At 37.1% G+C, this 20,155-nt stretch overlaps 1 protein-coding gene across 4 annotated transcripts; it reads left to right on the forward strand.

The window, feature by feature from the left end:
- Positions 1–8,030: 8,030 nt before the first annotated feature.
- LOC18438814 (OBERON-like protein) lies at positions 8,031–19,837 on the forward strand. Of its 4 annotated transcripts, none has more exons than XM_011626833.3 (4): positions 8,031–8,244; positions 8,677–9,126; positions 9,238–10,227; positions 18,883–19,837. In XM_011626833.3, exons 2-4 carry the CDS (start codon positions 8,934–8,936, stop codon positions 19,671–19,673), a joined length of 1,974 nt encoding a protein of 657 aa, XP_011625135.2. In that variant the 5' UTR covers positions 8,031–8,244; positions 8,677–8,933; the 3' UTR covers positions 19,674–19,837. The 4 variants fall into 4 exon arrangements, with proteins under 4 accessions (XP_011625135.2, XP_088705705.1, XP_011625134.2 ...); XM_088849579.1 differs by having other exon boundaries at positions 8,682–9,126; XM_011626832.3 differs by having other exon boundaries at positions 8,677–10,227.
- The last annotated feature ends 318 nt before the right edge of the window (positions 19,838–20,155 follow it).

The raw sequence follows: 20,155 nt of genomic DNA on the forward strand, positions 1-20,155 counted from the left end.
CTGCAGGGATTAAGTGGACTTATCTGGGACGCCGATAGGGATTAAGTGGACCCATCAGGACGCTGATGGGGTATATAAATTACCTATTTGGGACGCTGGTAGGGTATTTTGTGAAATCTTTTGAATTATGCATTGATGTTAAAATGTGATATGCATTTCAATTATTCGGATTATACTTAATTATGCATTTTTTAAAGTGAAACTGTTAATGCATTCCTGTTAATAGATCTCCGTTTTGAAAATATTGATTTCTTTCAATCATGATTATGTTTAGAATTATGATGATCACTTACTGAGTAGCCAAACTCATCAAACTATGGTAAACATTTTTTTCAGGATAACTGCGGTTTCATTTTGAGTGCTCGTCAGGATCAACTTTGGAAGATATTGCAGTTATGCTTAAACTTTCTTTTGTTACTTTATAAGAATTCGCTACTGTAAATTTGTCCTATCAAGAAATGTATATATGTTTAGACTGTCACATCTCAGGAATATCAGTATTATAGATTCTTGGGGTGTGACAATTTTATGGTATCAGAGCAATAGGTTTAAGATTCTTAGGAAATTTAAAAAGAATGTACTTAAAATCACATTTATTGCGTGTACAGACTCAGACAAAGTAAAGATCCAGAATAGCTGAAGCTAATATTGAAAGAATTCACAAAGCCTTGAAAAATATGGAGGCTCTAATGAAACATCAGATGGAAAACAACAATCCAACCAGGCAGTCAGGGACGAAAATGGTGGGAGTAATATCGAACAATTTAAGAAATTGAACTCACTTTATTTTAAGGGTGCTGTAAACCCATTGGAAGCCGAGAGAATGATTATGCAATTGGAAAAAATATTCAAGGTAATGGAATGTCCTGATGATAGGAAGGTGACCTTGGCAGTTTTAATGTTAGAAGGTGAAGCACAACATTGGTGGCGAATGGTAAAAAGAGTATTGGTTAAAGAAAATAAACCCTTGGCTTGGGAAGTATTTATAGAGGCATTTAATGAAAAGTATTTCCCAGATTTTATTCAAGACCAAAAAGAAATGGAATTTCTGGAATTAATTCAAGGAAACCGGACATTAGTGCAATACGAGGCCAAATTTACTGAATTGGCCAGGTTTGCATCACATATGATTAACAATGAGGCAAAAAAGGTAAAGAAATTTGAAAGGGGTCTCAGATTTGCTATTAGAAGCACAATATCAGTCTTAAAATTGAGAACTTATGTTGAAATAGTGGATCGAGCCCAAATTGTCGAAAAAGATTTCAAAGATTACCAAAAGACGAAAAATCAGAAAAGTCAAGTTAGACCCACACCAACTAATCGACAACAGTTTGAAAGGGCAAACAAGACGCCAAGGCTCTTGCCACTTCAAAGCCCAATAGAACCATGTAAAAAATGTGGGAAAAACCATGGATCGAGCCCTTGTTATTGGAATACTAGAGCCTGTTTTAAATGTAGAAAATTGGGGTACCAGATTAGAGAATGTCTTAGCTTACAGATGCAACAGCTTCCAAAGCAGGGAGAGATAACTCAAAAGCGTCGGATGAAGGGAAGAGTATTTGTCATCACCCAGCAAGACGCTCAGGCCTCAAAATCAGTAATCCAAGGTACTCTTATTATCTTCCAAAAAGTAGCTCATGTTTTGATTGATCCTAGATCTACTCATTTATTTGTGTCACCACACTTTGCATGCCACTTAAAGGTAGAACTAGAACAATTAGAATGCATTTTAGAGGTAGCCACACCGATGGAAAATTCAAGTGACACCAATATAGTGTACAAATCCTATGTAATAAAGATAGAAGAAAAGGAACTGTTGGTTGATTTAATACTCTTAGAAATTCAAGATTTTGATATAATCTTAGGTATGGATTGGCTTTCGGCATACCATGCAAGTATTGATTGTTGTAAGAAAATGGTTACCTTTAGTATTCCGAATCAACCGGTATTTTACTTCAATGGTATCAAAGAAGACTCCTCATCATATTTAATCTTCTGCATTCGAGCTAATCGCCTCATTCAAAAAGGGTGTCAAGGCTTTCTTGCCTATAACAAAGAAGATAGGAAGGAAGAAATAAATTTGGATACCACTCCGGTTATCGGAGAATTTTCCGACGTTTTCCCTAGAGAATTGCCAAGATTACTACCTGACAGGGAAATTGAATTCTCTATTGAATTATTGCCAGGGGTAGCCCCAATTTCTAAGGCACCTTACAGAATGGCACCTGCAGAATTTAAGGAACTTAAACAACAATTGGAAGAATTATTAGATAAAGGTTTTATCAAGCCCAGTGTGTCACCTAGGGTTGCTCCGGTATTGTTTGTTAAAAAGAAAAATGGGACCATGTGACTGTGTATCGATTATTGAACCAAGTGACAGGGAAAAATAAGTATCCATTACCTAAAATTGATGATTTATTTGATCATTTACAAGGATTGCAAGTGTTTTAAAAAATGGATCTTAGAACTGGATATCATCAGCTTAAGATTAAAAGTTAAGATGTTCCCAAGACAGCTTTCAGAACAAAGTATGACCATTATGAATTTTTAGTCATGCCTTTTGGACTAACCAATGCACCAGCTGCATTTATGGATTTGATGAATCAAGTCTTTAAGCCTTTTTTGGATAAATTTATCGTGGTATTCATCAATGATATTTTAATTTATGATAAGAATCCGAAGGAACATGAGCAACATGTAAGAATGGTATTGCAAATATTAATAGAAAAAAAAATTGTATGCCAAACTTAGTAAATGTGAATTTTGACTTGAACAAGTGACATTTTTAGGACATGTCATATCAAAGGAAGGTCTATCAGTTGATCCTTCTAAGGTTGAAGCTGTTGTTAATTGGAACAACCAAGTAATGTAACTGAAGTTCGAAGCTTTTTGGGATTGGCAAGATATTACAAAAAATTTGTAGAAGGATTTTCTCGAATCGCAACCCCATTGACTAGATTGACACAGAAAAATGTCAAATTGGAGTGGACAAGTGAATGTGAGGAGAGTTTTCAAGAACTAAAAGTTCGATTAACTTTAGCACCTATTTTAACTATTCTTGAAGGGAGTGGGGGATTTGTGATTTATAGTGATGCTTCACATAAAGGCTTGGGCTGTGTATTAATGCAATATGGGAAAGTAGTAGCATATGCATCTAGACAGTTGAAAGAATATGAGAAAAAATATCCAATTCATGACTTGGAACTGGCTGCAATAGTATTCGCTTTGAAAATGTGGAGGCATTATCTGTATGGTGACCAATTCGAAATATACACGGATCATAAGAGCTTGAAATACCTCTTCTCTTAGACGGATTTAAATATGCAATAGATAAGATGGATGGATTTCTTAAAAGATTATGATTGTACAATCCAGAAAGACCATCAGCTAATAACAATTGTAGAAGAGGTGAAGCTGTGAAAGAGAGATGAATTCTCTATATGTAGTGAGGATTTGCTAAGATTCAAATGTCAGATTTACGTCCCAAATGATGAGAGTGTGAAGAAAGCTATATTGGAAGAAGCATATCACTCTCATTATACGATACATTCCGGAAGTATTAAAATGTATCAGGACCTGAAGAAAACCTTTTGGTGGAATAATATGAAAAAAGAGGTAGCACCATTTGTGTCTAAGTGCCTAACATGCCAGCAAGTAAAAGCAGAGCATCGAAGGCCCGCTAGGTTGTTGCAGCCTTTACCCATACTAGAGTGGAAGTGGGAACACATCTCTATGGATTTTGTCTCTAGCTTGCCTAGAACAAATTCAGGACATGATAGCATTTGGGTCATTGTTGACCGGCTGACCAAAGCTGCCAACTTTCTGCCGATTCGCACGACGCACACTTTGGATCGACTGGCCCAACTGTACCTTAAGGAAATAGTGCGAATGCATGGAGTTCCGGTTAGTTTTGTATCGGACAGGGATACTCGGTTTACTTCTAAATTTTGGGCTAAGCTACAGTCAGCCATGGGGACAAGACTCACCTTTAGCACTGCCTTTCACCCCCAAACTGATGGACAATCGAAGAGGACCATCCAATTTTTGGAAGATATGCTGAGGGCTTGTGTCATTGACTTTACAGGAAGCTGGGATGACCATTTATCCCTGATTGAGTTTGCTTATAATAATAGCTTCCAAGCCAGTATTCAGATGGCACCATATGAAGCCATGTATGGAAGGAAATGGAGGTCACCCATTTGTTGGGATGAGGTTGGTGAAAGAAAGCTTTTGGGGCCAGAAATTGTTCAGGTAACCACAGATAAGATAACATTAATTCGAGAAAGGCTCAGGACAGCTCAAAGTCGGCAAAAGAGTTATGCCGATAACCGAAGGAGAGATCTTGAATTTGAGGAAGGTGATCGAGTTTTCCTAAAGATCTCACCAATAAAAGACATTATGAGATTCGACAAGAAAGGAAAGCTGAGCTCACGTTACATCGAACCATTTGAAATCTTGGAAAGAATCGGAGGTGTCGCTTATAGACTTGCCTTACCACCTGAATTGGCAAACGTTCATAATGTCTTCCATGTATCATCACTACAAAAATATCTGCCTGACCCATCCCATATCTTGAAATATGAACCTCTACCGATCAGAAAGGACCTATCCTTCATTGAGCAGCCAATTTTGATACTGGATAGAAGGGTAAAAGTGTTGCGCAACAAGGAGATTCCTTTGGTCGGTATATTATGGCAGTACCATTCAAGAGAGGAGTCGACTTGGGAACGAGAAGACGATATCAAAGAAAAATATCCCTATCTTTTTCAGTAATCAGGTACACAAATTTAGAGGACTAAATTTCTTTAAAGGGGGAAAAATGTAATAATCCTAAAAATTCAAAAATAAAAAAAATAGAAAAAACAGAAAAAGAAAACAAACTTTTAAATAAGTGATGGTTCGTATGAACATGATGGTCCTTAGGGACCATCACTATTTTCAAAACCTTTTACCTGGTTTAAGCTTTTGCTCTTGCCACGTCCTTTAGTGGACGTGGGCTTTAAGCGTTTAAGATGTAATATAACTGTTACACCTCATGTGTGAGATGTAACTTAATAAAAGAATATAATAAGGTGTCGTAAGAATTTAAATAGGAGAAGTGAGGACTCCCACCCTAGAAAATTTTGAGATATCTCTCTCTAGTAGAAACGCAGTGAGCTCTTTCTCTCTTTAGCCGAATTTTTTTTTGAAGCTTCTTCTCAAATATTTTAGGTAAGTGACTTTATTATCTTGAAAAATAATCCGTTCTTTTAAAACATGAAATGAAATAATTACTTCTGCTTATTATCATGAATTTTAGGCGCGATAAATTTTATGCGCAAGCGACCTCATTAATTTGAAAAATAATCTTTTTAATAAAAATTGTGATATTTTATCTATGTTAGAAATTTTAAATGTTGTAAATTTTTAGAAATAAATTTATTTATTTTTCTTGTCTATTGTTAGAAAATTTTAAATACTGTAAAATTATTAGAAATAAATGTGATATTTCTATTGTTAGTAAAATTGTGAGATTTCTTTCTACTATTTTTGCATATTTAGAAATTGTAAATTTCATGTGCAAATGACTGCCTTATTATTTGAAAACTGATGTTTTTGCAATTGATTGTAGCATTGTCAATGAAATATTTATTTGCGAATTGACATCCCATAAATTGTGATGATTCCGTATTCTTGAATTTCTATAAGAGTTTTTTTATACATATTAGATTGACAATTATGCTAGAATGTCTTTACGAACTGCTACCTTTTGAATTTGAGCCCAAAATATTTGATTGGGTATTTTTGAAATGTTATTGAAAGTGACTGTTATTAATGGTTTCAGTGAAATTCATATTAATAATTTCAGTGATATGTTGATTACATGATATTGCTGCTTTCGAATGTTTAAAGAGATTTAGAAATACTTTAAGTATGCAAGTGGACTCATCCGGTTCGCCGGTGAGATATAAGTGGACCTATCTGGGACGCCGGTTAGGATTAAGTGGACTCATCCGGTATGCCAGTGAGGTATAAGTGGACTTGCAGGGATTAAGTTGACCTATCTGGGATGCCAATAGGGATTAAGTGGACCCATCAGGACGTTGATGGGGTATATGGGTGACCTACTTGAGACGTCAGTAGGGTATTTTGTGAAATCTTTTGAATTATGCATTGATGTTAAAATGTGATATGCATTTCAATTATTCAGATTATACTTAATTATGCATTTTTGAAAGTGAAACTGTTAATGCATTCCTGTTAATAGATATTCTTTTTGAAAATATTGATATCTTTCAATCATGGTTATTTTTAGGATTATGATGATCACTTACTAAGTAGCCAAACTCATCAAACTATGGTAAACATTTTTTTCAGGATAACTGCGGTTTCATTTTGAGTGCTCGCCAGGATCAACTTTGGAAGATATTGTAGTCGTGCTTAAACTTTCTTTTGTTACTTTGTAAGAATTCGCCTCTGTAAATTTGTCCTATCAATAAATGTATATATGTTTAGACTGTCACATCTCAGGAATATCAGTATTGTAAATTTTTGGGGTGTGACAGCTTGTGGCACCAGAATTGTATTTTCGGCATAGTTTTGAGGTACACTTTAATTCAATAATATAAGGTTGACATCTTTTGCTATCCTCACCTTTATACAAGGTCTCAACCTTATACTCTACAAGTAAAGTGCACCTAAAAAACCCACAAGAGAATGTTGTTTATATGCTAGAAAACCATCAAACGTGTCATCTAGATCTCGAGATTCATAGACATGAAAAGAAAAGGGATTTATAGTATTAAAAATAGTTCATCTTCTACCAAATTGTCTGGACTGTCCATTTTCAAGTGTTTATAGATCTGCTTAATCATTACCATTTTGTAACTTTAAATTTCATAATTAAGGTAAACAATCGATTCTTATATCATTGCTGGCTTTGCGGCACCAAAATTGCATTTTCCTCATAGAGTTACACTTTAATTCATTAGTATAAGGTTCACACCTTATACAAACCTCACCTTTGTACAAGTTGTCAACCTTATACTATACGAGTAAAGTGCATGTAAAAAATCCATTAGAGAAGGTTGTTTATATGTTGGAAAACCATTAAATAGGTCATCTCAACCTCGAGATTTACAGCCTTGGAAAAAAAGGTGATTTATAATCTTAAAAATAGTTCATCTTCTACCTCATTATCTAGACCGTCAATTTTCAAGATTTTCTAAGTGTTTATAGTTATGCTTGACCGTTACCATTTTTGTAACTTTAAATTTAATAATTGAGAGAAACAATAAATTTTTATATCATTGCAAGGCTTTGTAAAACTAAAACTGTATTTTCGGCATAGTTTTGAGGTACAACCTTAATTCAATAGTATAAGGTCTACGCCCTATAAAAATCTCACCCATTCTATAAAGGATGAGGTTTGTATAAGGTTGCCTCCTTATTCTGTAAAAGTCAATTGCACCATGAAATTTACTTAGAGATATCATTTTGGGGTGAAAAATCTTATGATGGCTTTAAAATCGTTTTTTATCTTCAGTTAAAAAATTTTAAATTTTAAAAATGATATGGATTGAGTAGATTAATAAATACTTAAAAAATATTAAAAACATACTGTTTAGATAACTTTTTTACAAGGTACGCTTATTTTTTGAACTTGAAATAAATTTTTTTTTTTCTTATCCATTTATCTCAATGTCGAGATGAACGGTTGGAGGGAGCATTCTCCACGGTAGGATATTTGAGATGCACATTTCCTCCACAGTATAAGGTTGCAACCTTATGTAAACTTTTTTCTTCTATAAACCCTAAAATCTAGACAACAATCGCGTTCCCCACACCAAACGTTTAACCATGGTCAACATGCGCCAGCACAGCGGTCTACACCCCGGTTGACATACGTTTCATTAATCTTTACCGTGCGTTTACTGACAATCCTCGAATTGGGGCGCTCACACATATGCCACGTCATCGACGGCGTGTTGCCCGGCCATTCCGGTTTCTCGACAAGTCTTAGCCGGTAAACCCTCACTCTGGCTCGAAGTAGTTTAAGAGAGAGAAAGTCTCTCTTTCTCTCTCTCTTCTTGGTTGTTTCGTCTGCTCTAGTTTGGGGCGAAAACAACTGTACCTCCTGTTTTTTCCCTTTATTATTAGGTTTAATCGGAGAAGAAGGGGGACTGAATTGTATGCTCTCCATTTAATTAAATCCCTATCTTACTAATTTTCCCTTTTTTTGACGATTGATTGGCTCTGTTTCGGGTAAGTCGTGCTCTCTGATTGCATTGAAAATTCATTGTATATAATGGGTTTTTCATTATTTGTATGTTTTCCATGATTTTTGATTTTATGAATATCTGATTTTTATTTATTTTAGTTTTACTTTTGAAATTACAAATGATTCTCTGTTTACTCTTTTTTTTTCTTTTTTTATCTATTTTTCTCATTCCATTGTGCTTTGTTTGTGTAGTTATTTTTAATGTGATAATCTTATTTATTGGAGTTCTTCATTTACTTTTTCTGTGTTGTTAAGAGATTTGTTTGTTAATTTTTCTGCTTTTAATCAGATTTTTACCATTTTAGTCTTCAATTCCGGCTAATAATGAGCTTTGTTTAATCGATGTGTTCTTTGTTTTAGGTCTTTTATTTGGATTGTCCTGATCATGCATTTGTACTGTAATTTTTTCATGGCAGATCAGTTAGCGAGCCTCAAAATCTTAATGCTTTACCCAAACAATTGTCAGTTATTGAGTTATGAATATGTGGATCATGGGTTGTGGTGCTCTTATTAAATGGATCTTCGGTTCTTGAGTGTCCAATACACAACACGACTTGTTCTCTGTCTTCTCTCTTGGTAACTCATATGAATGGTCTAAGCACTTCTAAATACACTGGCGCTTCATGGCTTGTGAATCCAGGATGCCCAAAATCAGAAAAAAATTCAGTGGCCCATGCTCTTTTCACCCCCAAATTGCCTTGATATCTATGAACCATTGTACTCAAATCTTCCTTGTTTACTGAGAAGTTGTTATTGGAAGAGTTCCATTGGTCTCATTCAACTGAATTCTGTAATGGGTACTTCTTCTAATGCAAGCTTTCATCAACAACAACCGCCAATGCCTCCTCCTCGCCAGCAATCTCGAGGTAATGGTCTTCAAACCTCTCTGTCTCTTGTTTCTTCTGATGCTTGTGGTGGGTCAGCTGATAACCATGAACCAGCTTCTAATACTGAACATATAAGGGAATCACCATCAGAGAGTGCGAGCTCTCATGAAACTTGGCCTGATGAGAACAACAGGGGTGAGGGAACTATGGAGAATTCAGGTGAGCATGGAAAGAAGGCATTGGATAAAGAGAAGGTCATAGAAGAAGAGAACAATGAACCTGCGGTTATTCGAAGGGTTTCGAGCTCAGACAAGATCACCCTTCTTGATGTAGTTAGAGAGAAGATTGAAATAATTGCAGAGAGGATGAATTCACAGTCTGAAGAACTCTTGGAATCCCTAAAAACAGAACTCAGAACCATTCTCGAAGGAACTGGGGGACCCCAAAATCGAGAAGACATCATGATTTTGCAGAAGCTTGTCCATGGCCGGACTGATTTAACCGCAAATTCATTGGTTAGAGCCCATCGGGTCCAGCTTGAAATCCTTGTTGCTATAAACACAGGCATTCAAGCATTTCTACACCCCAATGTTAGCCTCTCCCAACTCTGCCTCATAGAGATTTTCTCTTTCAAGAGGTGTAGAAATATAGCTTGCCAAAATGCACTACCGGCCGATGATTGTAGCTGTGAAATTTGCAGGTCTAGAAATGGGTATTGCAATCTTTGCATGTGCACCATTTGTAGCAAGTTTGATTTCGATGTGAATACATGTCGATGGATAGGGTGTGATGTCTGTGCGCATTGGACCCACACTGATTGTGCTATTCGTTTTGGGCTAATAAGTACAGGCCCCGGTCTAAAGAATGGAACGGGGGGCTCAGAAATGCTCTTTAGGTGCCAAGCTTGCAATAGAACCTCCGAATTGCTTGGGTGGGTCAAGGATGTTTTCCAACACTGTGCTCCTGGTTGGGATAGGGATGCACTTATGAGGGAGCTTGATTTTGTGGCTCGAATCTTTCGTGGAAGCGAGGACCCGAGAGGCAGGAAGCTGTATTGGAAGTGTCAAGATCTGTTGGACAGGATGAAGAATGGGATTGTTGAGTCCACATCTTGCAAATCTTTGTTGCTCTTTTTCCAAGGTATGCCTTCATTTCCCTTATAATACTTTTGAATGATGTGTTATAACTTTTAATAGTCTTGTAAAGGTGGTGATATCTTATGTTTCAGGGTCTTCATGAGCTTTGCAGTGGTATTTTCGTGTTGATTGGAGATGTTATATTTTATAGTCGCAACATTCTGGCATCTAATATTCTTATTTACTTGTAAAAGTAGGGAAACCTTAAAGAGGGTTATGACCTATTAGTTTCTATATTGTATCCGTCAAAACATATTAAATGCAAAAAATTTGTCAATCTTTGTTGTCTGTCATCGAGTATCTCCAAATATGAACTCAATTGTATTTTCTATTTCTGGGATCTTTTGCGTCTTGGTATGAGACTCTTATTGGCATAGGCCATGTTGGAAGTATAGCTGATGTGTTCTTGATCAAGTGGGAGAAATTCCACTTGATAAGTGGCTTATGTGGGCCATATTGTGGTTTAATTGTTATGTGCTTGGTTATTTTAGACACCTGCCATTTTATGCAAGTTTGCATTCTATTATTCCTTGAGAATGATCATTCTTATTAATTAACTTTATGCACTTTTTCTGTCTGGCTCCTCTTGGAGAGGCTGGGCTCCTAGTTCTAACTATTTTCTAGTAACCTCGACCCTAGCCTGCTCTTTGTGGATCTGCTGACCATGTAAGCCGTTAAGTTTTGAGATTATCGATGTGCTGTATGGCCTTGTGCCTTGTGATTGATTGTTTTCTCTATCCTCTGTTATCCCTAGTTGTCATACTCTACATAGTTGTACTTATTTGCATGATTTTATGAGTGAGTGGATGTGATGGGCATTTCCAACATAGATCTAATGGCAATGTTTTATTCAGTATAATTCATCTGGTGTTGAATGGGCTGAAGAGTTTCTTTAGGATCCAGTAATAGGTGTCACTCTTGGCCTATAAAATACAATTGGGTTACAGAACTAAAATGAATATATGATTAAATCAACATTTAGCAGTTCTCTTGTTTCAATAGGCTATTAGAAGCTCATATACTGGAGGTGATATTGGGAACTTGCTCATGGAGTTGGACGCTTATGTTTATTTATCAAGATGCTGCTGTAATTTATGAACTATGTTCCTAACGAGAACATCCTTTTGGAACCCATTTAAATTTTGAGAAATGCTGATAATTTATGTGGCTGGAATGCTGTGTCTGAGGGGCTCTTGGTGTGCTTGTTTAAGGTCTATGAGGCTCTCTTGGTGAAATATAGGTCGCACATTATTTAGAGGGATGTTTATTTAGGTGAGAAGTGAGTGACGGCCATAGTTTTTGATTGAGGACAAAATTATTCTTATTTTTAGTTTTTATTCAATTTCAAAGGACGTGTATTATAGTTTTAGTTTTAGTTTTAGGGTTTATTTCTAGGGGTTTTTATCATTTTAGGAATTCTAGGATTTTTTTTATATTTATTATTTGCTATTCACTGGTTTATATTCATAGTTATTGTTCATGGGTACTATTTACGGGTACTGTTCACAGAGGTAAAACTGTCATTAGAAAATTTAAGTTTAAGTTAGGATATATGGGTTAATATATTATTTATTTTGACATTTTTTGTACTTGGAATATTAAGTTATAATATATAAGAGGTGTGTGAGGCTTTGAGGGGGTCATTCCACATGATTTTTAGAAATTGAAAGAGAGAAAAGCTTAGGCTTTTGAAATCCTGACTTGCGGTATGGGGAAGAAACCCTAGATTTTTTTGAATTATGCTTGTGTTTAACTTTGTTCCTTGCTGGTTTTACTGCTTCCTCAAATTTCTTTACATCAGTTTTTGAGGCATCAATCATCAAGAGGGCATCAACTGTCTTAAAAGATGCATTTATGGGAACCTTTCTAGTTGAGGGTCATGTTTGGTGGATCAGCTTCCCCTTCCCATTAATGAGTTGTAGTTTGAGGACTGGGTTAGGCTTATATCCATTGTTAAGTGATTTAGATGAGTTCCATTGGGTGGTTATCCTGGGCCCTCTTATGGTCAAAGTTGGGATAATTTAATATGGTGTCATTTTATGCTTCTCATTAAGTATTTGGATGTTGTAATTTCAAAACTATGAGCACCAGCAGAGGAGCAGCACATCCTCGAATTTTCATCTCAAATAAAGTGGTAACACTGCATGGAGAACAAATCTCTTTAGCAGGTAATGCGAGCTAAACAATTATCATGCTTGGTGGCTACAATGGAAAATTCAATGGATGCGTCGCTTTTTCCTAGGAAAAATGAGTTGTTGTCTCCCAATTCAACAACTTAATAATGTTCAAGCAAGAGTTTCCTTAAATTATTTTGGCAAAATCTCAATGGCATGTTGACTCAAATGGCATGTTGACTTAAAAAAAAAAAATCTCAATGGCATGTTGACTTAAAAAAAAAATATCTCAATGGCATGTTGACTTCAATAAGAGTTAGACTTGTCTTGGATACCTTTCAGTATTTTGCATGTTTACTCTTGGATCAATGGTACTAGCTGACATGTCTGTATCTATTGCTTGTACTTGATTCTAAAAACAGTGGCGACATGTTTTTCACTTGTGTCAAATTTTTAGATGTTCGATGTAGGGTTGTAAATTGGTCGGGACCAAACCCGACCCAGATTGTCTAGGGGAGAACCTCCCCGGACTTGGGTTGGGTCCATGTCAATTGGACCCAAAATCGGTCCATATATTTGTTTACAGCGTAAAATCAGAGAGATCTTCAACTGAAGATCCCTCAGATCTTAACACTATAGACTCATTTTTTAAATTTGGATGGAGAGTGGGATCGATCGAACTTCGATCTAAGGGCAGATCTAATCAGAAATGAACAAATCGGCTCTCTGATCAGCGGCAGGGCTGACATTAATATGAAATACTGAAAAAAAGCAATGAAATGGTTCTAAATCTAATAAAATAAACAAAACAGCTGAAAATGCAGAAGAAAGGTCACTTGGCTTCGAGGCCTTGATCGTATCAGGACCGCGACTGTGTTTACATTGTGAGTCCTTCATGTCTCTCTTTATATTTGACCAATCCTTGGCTTGGTTGAACTAAGGTTTTCTAGAAGGTGATTTATGGCTTAGGGTTTTACTAGGGTTTTACCTGAATCTAGGGTTTTGCTCTTCTACTGACTCTCTAATGTTCTTGGCACACATGTTCTAAGCTTAAAAGAGGCACAAAAATGTGTTTTTATAGATTGAAAAGCGTGTAGAATGGATAATTACAAAAAACGAATGGATTTGTGCCGTGTCGCTCAGACCAAACCCGGGCTGTTTTGTCCAACCCAGATGCACTGGATCTGCCCAAATTTGACTGGAATTGAATCTGTTTCGGATAAGGCTGGGAATTGAAAAAAAATTGATTTTGACCAACCTAGACTAGGCAACACAAGGTGTGTCACCCCACAGACCCAAATCAGGCCCAAATAAATTCACTTCTATGCTGTTTGACGCGCTTGTGAGTGATTACCTTCCAAAAATCAAGTCGAAAGAAGATGTTTTGTTATTTTTGCTTAATTATTTCCAAAATTAGTGAGTCTGCAGGATTATTGGATGGGGACCATGGACTAGTGTTCTATAGTTCAGGGAATTTATAGAATAGTATGGTCCTAAGGGTTGCTTAAGGTTAGAAAAATCATGGATTTTCCCAATTTTAAAATCAAGTGTCTACAATATTAAAAAATATATATATTTATATCATACATAATTATCATCATCGTCGTCCAAGCCTTATTCCAAATATTTGGGATCAGTTACACAAATCATGTTTTGCCATTCCACTCTATCAAGGGCTATACCCTTAATCAGACCATAAGTCACCATATCTATTCTCATTATTTCTATCCATGTCCTTTGGAGCCTTCCCCTTGCTCTTTTAGAGGCTTCCGCTTGAACTAAATCACCACTCCTAGCCGGTGTTGTTCTAGGTCAATGCTTCTCATGAACAAACTATTTAAGTCTACTTTTCGTCAATTTTATCGCCTATTGGAGCTACACCTAAGTTCCCTTACTTATATATAATTTTTTAATTATGTGCATATACTGTAGCGACTCGAATGATAATGATAAGGCTCGAATGATGATGATATGTACATATATTGTGTCAGCTTGAGTCAAATTGACCCTAGCCACTCGACTTGACGTGAAGTGGTTTAGGTTGGACTTGGACATTGATCCGGCCCGTTGGGTCCAATAGCTAGGTCCAATCCTAAACCCAGGTTGGATTGACCCATTAGGTTGGCAAGGTGACCCAACCCATTTACTGCCCATAGTTAGATGATACCCTTTTGGGAAAAACGTAATTTGGCTGGCCATATAAAGCTTTTGCGTAGATAGTAACGGCAAATTTAAAGCCTCTCACAAATATTAAATTACTTGCCTTTCTGTGCAAAATCAGAACTGCAAATTTTAAGCTTTACAGAAATAGTAATTTTGCAAAGATTCCTATATAAATAGTGACAGGAAATTTGAAAGAGATTTATCTTCTTTTATTTAAAATTTGAAAGTTACCCAAAAATAGAAAAATAGGAGCAACTTGTGCTGTAAAGACATACACGAATAATGGGATAGAAGAAGAATACTGCTATATAAGCTTAATGAAAGAATGGGTAAACTGGTTTTGCCTTTGCATGGTTTCCATTTAGGACTATCTTCATGGTTTGAGACCTTGATCTTCCTTATGCAAACAGGATGTCTACTAGTAAACGAAATCTTAAGGGCCATATTGCTACTATGGTTTCTGCTTTAACAAGTAAGTTTTGACATCTGAATATATGGCAATAAATTATTTTATTTTAAATTTGTATGTAATTATTCTGAAATCAAAGTTATTTCATTATGAAAAAATAAATTAATTTAATATGTTAAATTCCCAATTGGTTCTAAATAATGTATGACTAAAGTGGCTCTTGTTATTTTTCTGAAAGATAAAACCCCCAAATTGTATTCTATACTATTATTTTGTGATGCTGTAGTTTTTTCCGATTTCCAACAGCCTTATGATGACATAGATGTGCTTCATTAAATTTCAATATAGTATGTAGCCAACCCCAAATAGTTGGGAAAAGGCTCTGATGATGATTCAGAGATTCCTCTTGAAATTAGTTTATTCCATTAAATCTTTGTAGAATTAATTTTCTTTAAAGAATGTTCTGCATTATTCATTGATTCTTCCTGATAGTGTGATGCATGTGGTTCGGTAGTCGGGGTGTGGTGAAAATAACCTGATTGGGTACTTGAAACTGAGATCCTTTTTTGTCGGATGTCAAGGAAAATAATTTGATGTATGTTATGATTTTTCATGAATGAGCAATTGCTTTGATGTCTAGCCACTGAGAACTATTTCCATTTAGTTTTTTAGGTGTTTCATTATTTAAGTGACACTTAGTTTTAGTTTGCATTTCAATCATTTAGTTTGATTAGAGTATGTTTATTGCCCATATTTCCTAGATAGGCAACTTGCAATACATTTTCGTCCTTATTGATTGTTACAAAATGGGGGAAAAAGGGTTGTGTACACCACTCTGCCGCTCTTTCAAAGGTGTTGTATTGTTTCGGAACACTATGTGAAAGGGGAATCCATCCTGTTCTATATTTTTATTACTATTATAACCTTTAAATTTATAAGCAAGTTTTTTAAAGCATGATTTTCAACATGTTAACAGCTGTTATCATGGTCATGACCACTGGATGTTACATCAAATATCCCCAAGTAGTGAATGGTATCTAAAGATGGCAGCAGCTGTGCCCATTATAACATCCTTAAGGTGGTACTGACCCATTGACTGTTGCAATGGCATGACACCATTTCTAAAACTTTGGTTGTAAGGTGTATATTGTGATTGTAGATAATCTAGGGAGGAGGCGGGGGGAAGGTGAAGTGGGGTGATGTGGGGAAGTGGACGGACAAGATGTTTCATTGTCTGGATTTGCGTAGTCATTGATCTTGTGAGCGAGAGCAGTAACCCAGTATGAGGTTCTTGTAACGAAGGTGTTTCCAATTCCTTGTGGTACTTGTAAAGTTTGGCAAGATGTCTTACGTAGTTATGATTGCTCCCTTGGAGGATTTCGTTTCATGAGGGTTTGCCTTACAGTGCATGCATACTTGTGAATTTCTGGTAGCACCTCCCTCAATCGTAGTCTTAGGGGCAAAGTATGGATTTTCACCATTCCATGCATATGATTTTTGTTCAACCTCAATTCCTCTTGTATTGGAAGAGGTTTTTTTCCAGGGGATGCCAAGGGCTATTAGTATTCATACATGACCTGTTGTCCAAGAAAATAGGGCCGTTTTCCATGGTTGTGCTGTAGTTGTCTGTCAAGCCTGAAAGATACAGCTTCTTGTTATCATGTCAAGCCATTCTTGTACTACTGGTTGCAGCTTTCAGACTATCTCTGTCTTTCTTAAACAATTTATGCATTCGAAAATACCATTAGATTATCCTTCTGGCTTGGAAACTTTTGTATGTGTGTGTGCATCTGTGCTTGCCTGTGGAGACGTGTTTGGCATGCTTATTTAATTGAATAGTCTGCATTAATTTGACTTGTCTTTTTTTCCTTGTGTATTAAGATATCATGCTGTTGTGGTTTCTGTATGCCAAAAATCTACAAATTCTCTTGCATTATAGTACTCATGGTCTTGATGCCTTGGAGGTTGATTATGGGGTGAATGTTGCTCAACACTGAACTGGTGACTAAACTTTTGGCATGTTTTCCAATTATGGTACATTTTTCTACCGACACAGAAAATACCTTCTCCCAGGAATAATGGTAAAGGGAAACCAAAACACATCCCGGAAAGGAGACACATAATGTTTGGTTTGTTGGTAATAAGATATGCAGATCTCAAATAAATGGCACAAATACCAAACACCACTGAAACGATTACAATTCTTATGCACTGTTTACACATATCTTTTAAGGATCACTGTATACATTTATTTTATGTAAATGAAAAAAGAACACTTCTGAATTGACCAAACTTCCCACATCTTTTGAAAGTAATCCTTGATCCTCTTGAAGGATTAATATAAAAAAATTTAAATGAAAAATAAACCCAGTACTACAGAAATGATTGGACTTCCTAACCCAAGATACAGGCGAAAATTGCTTATATCACAGATAGTCAATAATCAGTAGCCATTTGGATGTGAACTATTCTTGGAATATTCACAGTTTGAATAAAGTTCAAAAGGACTAAAATTCTCCAAAATCATTATTCCATATACCTTGTCTTTTGGTTGTAGAAATTAACTCATCCTTCCTCTCGAATCCACCAATGAATGCATATAGTAGCGCAATGGCGAGAAAGACTGTGGTCCAATATTTTCTTATCTTGGGTAAATAGCAAAAATTGCTGAAGTTTTTCTCTAGTCACCTATTGAAATTCCCATGTCTCTTGGTTTCAAAATTATCTTTCATATTTAAGGACCAATTTGTCAATGCTTCAAATGAATGAATAGAAACTTAAAGCACCAAGAGATGCGTATTTGTCTTAGATGTAAAACTTGGTCCTATTTTTCAGAGAGGGACTAGTCTGACACATAAGTTTTTACTTTCCAGCTATCAACACAATGTTTCTAATTGTGACTATTGAAACCTGAGCGACAGTACTAGCCTGCTTGAACTTCAATTTCACCACCCATTATTTTCCCTGTTTTGAGTGAGGCCACACGGGAATAATGTGCGGTCCTCTCCTGTTTCAATGTTTGGCTCATATCTTTGTTCTGGAGTATCTGATTAAGCCAAAACTTGATCCATAGGGGTTTTCGACTGTGCCGGATCTAATGACGGTGGTTCCACAGTGATTTGAGATACTGAAAATGTAGTTCCAGTTGTAGGGTCCATTTCAGGGTGTTAAGAGGCCAATTTTTCAAAAACGTTTTCCTTGCGTTCACTGCTTTAGACATGTCGGAATGCGGCGAAACACAGGTGGTCTTTTGGAGTTCTGATGAAGATCTTGACCAGTATTCCTTTTAGCTGGGACATAACACCCCTATTCTCTACTACATAGGACAGATACCCGACACATCTCTTATCCAGGAGGTGAGAGGCTCGGAGGGCAGATATAATATGAAGAGGAGAAGTGTCTCTAATGCCCTCAAAGTTTAATTCTATTTGATTAGGACATTTAAAGGTCACCGTCTTCTCATGACAGTCGATGGTGGCAAGGTGCGTAAACAATCAATCTATGCTCTGGATGACATCAAAGTCTTGAATATCTAGGTGAATTAGATCTACAGATAGATCATAATAAACATAGGTAGCCTGATTAACCCTCTTGCAAATTTTCTGCTAAAGAACCCATGCCTTTTGGAAACTAACGATGAACGACACACCATTGACAATATGCACATCAATCTGGACATTGACAAATTGCCACACTGACAAATTGCCACATGCCCAAAGTGTAAATGTCGACTGTGGTCATGCTACCGTTTCACCCTTCATAGAGGATCGTACTCTCCGAACTTATCGCTTGGATGGGATGGCCATGTGGCAGTCTGACAGATACCATCTCTTTAACAATAATAAAAAAAAAGACTAAAAAAAAAGGAACTTTGCATGTTGTAAGCAAATAGAAAAAACTATCTGTGTCTCAGAAATATTTCGATTAAAACACCCATGCCTTCTCAAAATTAACCACGTTCCTGGCCTCACAGAGCTCGAGATGGAGTCAGCCAAGAAGCCTGGCGGCAGCGCAGCCTCAGACGGCACTGATGATGTATCCGCTGCTGCCACTGGCAGCACGGGGCCCACCATGGCCCCAGGGGAGGCATGCCGCCGCATTGCGGAGGTGGTGGGGGAGGCGGTGCGCAAGATGGAAGCTGTGGGTGAGGAGAAGAGCCGTGCGCTGAAGCGTGCACGCTCATCTGTCGAGGTGTGTGAGCGCGAGCTTGCCGACAAGGAGCGTGAGGCCTCCGAGCTACGCTCCGAGCGACAGCGCCAGTGTCGACAGGTTGAGGAACTCGAGGCTATAGTGAGGCTTAAGCAAGCGGAGGCTGACATGTTTAGGGTTAAGGCAGGGGAGGCAAGGCGTGAAGCAGAGAGGCTCCGCCAAGTAGCATCGGCTTCAATACGGGGCCCATCATCGGAGGGGGAGCGTGGGCCTCGTGAGGAGGAGAGTGCAGAGGGTTATTTGAGGATGAGATTGACAGAGGCAGAGGCAGAGAAGAGGTATATTATGGAGAGGATGAGGTTGCAAGAGAATGGATCTTCATCTTTGAGGCTTTTGATGAACAATTCAGTTAGTGAGAGTGGCGCTCAACAACAACAGCAGCAGCACCAACAACAACAACAGATGTTGATGCTGTGTAAGATTCAGGACTTGTTGAAGAATGTGTATGGTGGGGCAGCTTCAGGGAGTAAGGTGGAAGGGCAGCAGCAGGGCAGTGTGGCTGAGACCGCACCACCTTCATCAAGCTTTGGGAATAATACAATGAAAGGCATGTGAGTCTCTCTCTCTCTCTCCTCTCTCATTGTCTGTGGAGTGTTTATGACTTTGATGGATGATATGTGTGTGCCCATATACATGTGATATCTACTGTAATATGGAAGTGAAAAGGAGAATGTTGGTGTTTTTTATTTCGTTTATGATATAGTTGCAGTTGTGATTTCTCTCCCTCTTCAAAAATTTTGGCCCCAATTTTTCTTTTTATGTTATTGTCTTTGTGATTTATTTTTAGTACGCCTATAACTCACACATGCATGCAGACATGTATGTGTGTAGAAGCTTAGGGGCACTATCGTTACTTGATTGGAAACTTCGGCCAATCTATTTAGTTTTTATTGGAAAGAGAAAGTATCCTGGTGGACATTTGCAGAGCTCATGCATAAACAAGCTTCAACCAACCACCATCATGTTGTTGGCTTTGTGATTTGAGCTCAATGAGTTGTCAACCGTCCAATTAGTTCCGATTGGGACTTTGAAAATAT

This window comes from Amborella trichopoda, chromosome 10, assembly GCF_054954075.1.
Source record: "Amborella trichopoda isolate Santa Cruz 75 chromosome 10, AtrichopodaSantaCruz75HAP2 v2.0, whole genome shotgun sequence".
Classification (NCBI taxonomy): domain Eukaryota; kingdom Viridiplantae; phylum Streptophyta; class Magnoliopsida; order Amborellales; family Amborellaceae; genus Amborella; species Amborella trichopoda.

Coding starts and splice junctions, on each gene's coding strand:
- LOC18438814 (XM_011626832.3), top strand. CDS start 8,934: ATGCTCTTTTCACCCCCAAATTGCCTTGATATCTATGAACCATTGTAC. Junction 10,228..18,882: donor TTTGTTGCTCTTTTTCCAAG/GTATGCCTTCAT, acceptor CTGGCCTCACAG/AGCTCGAGATGGAGTCAGCC.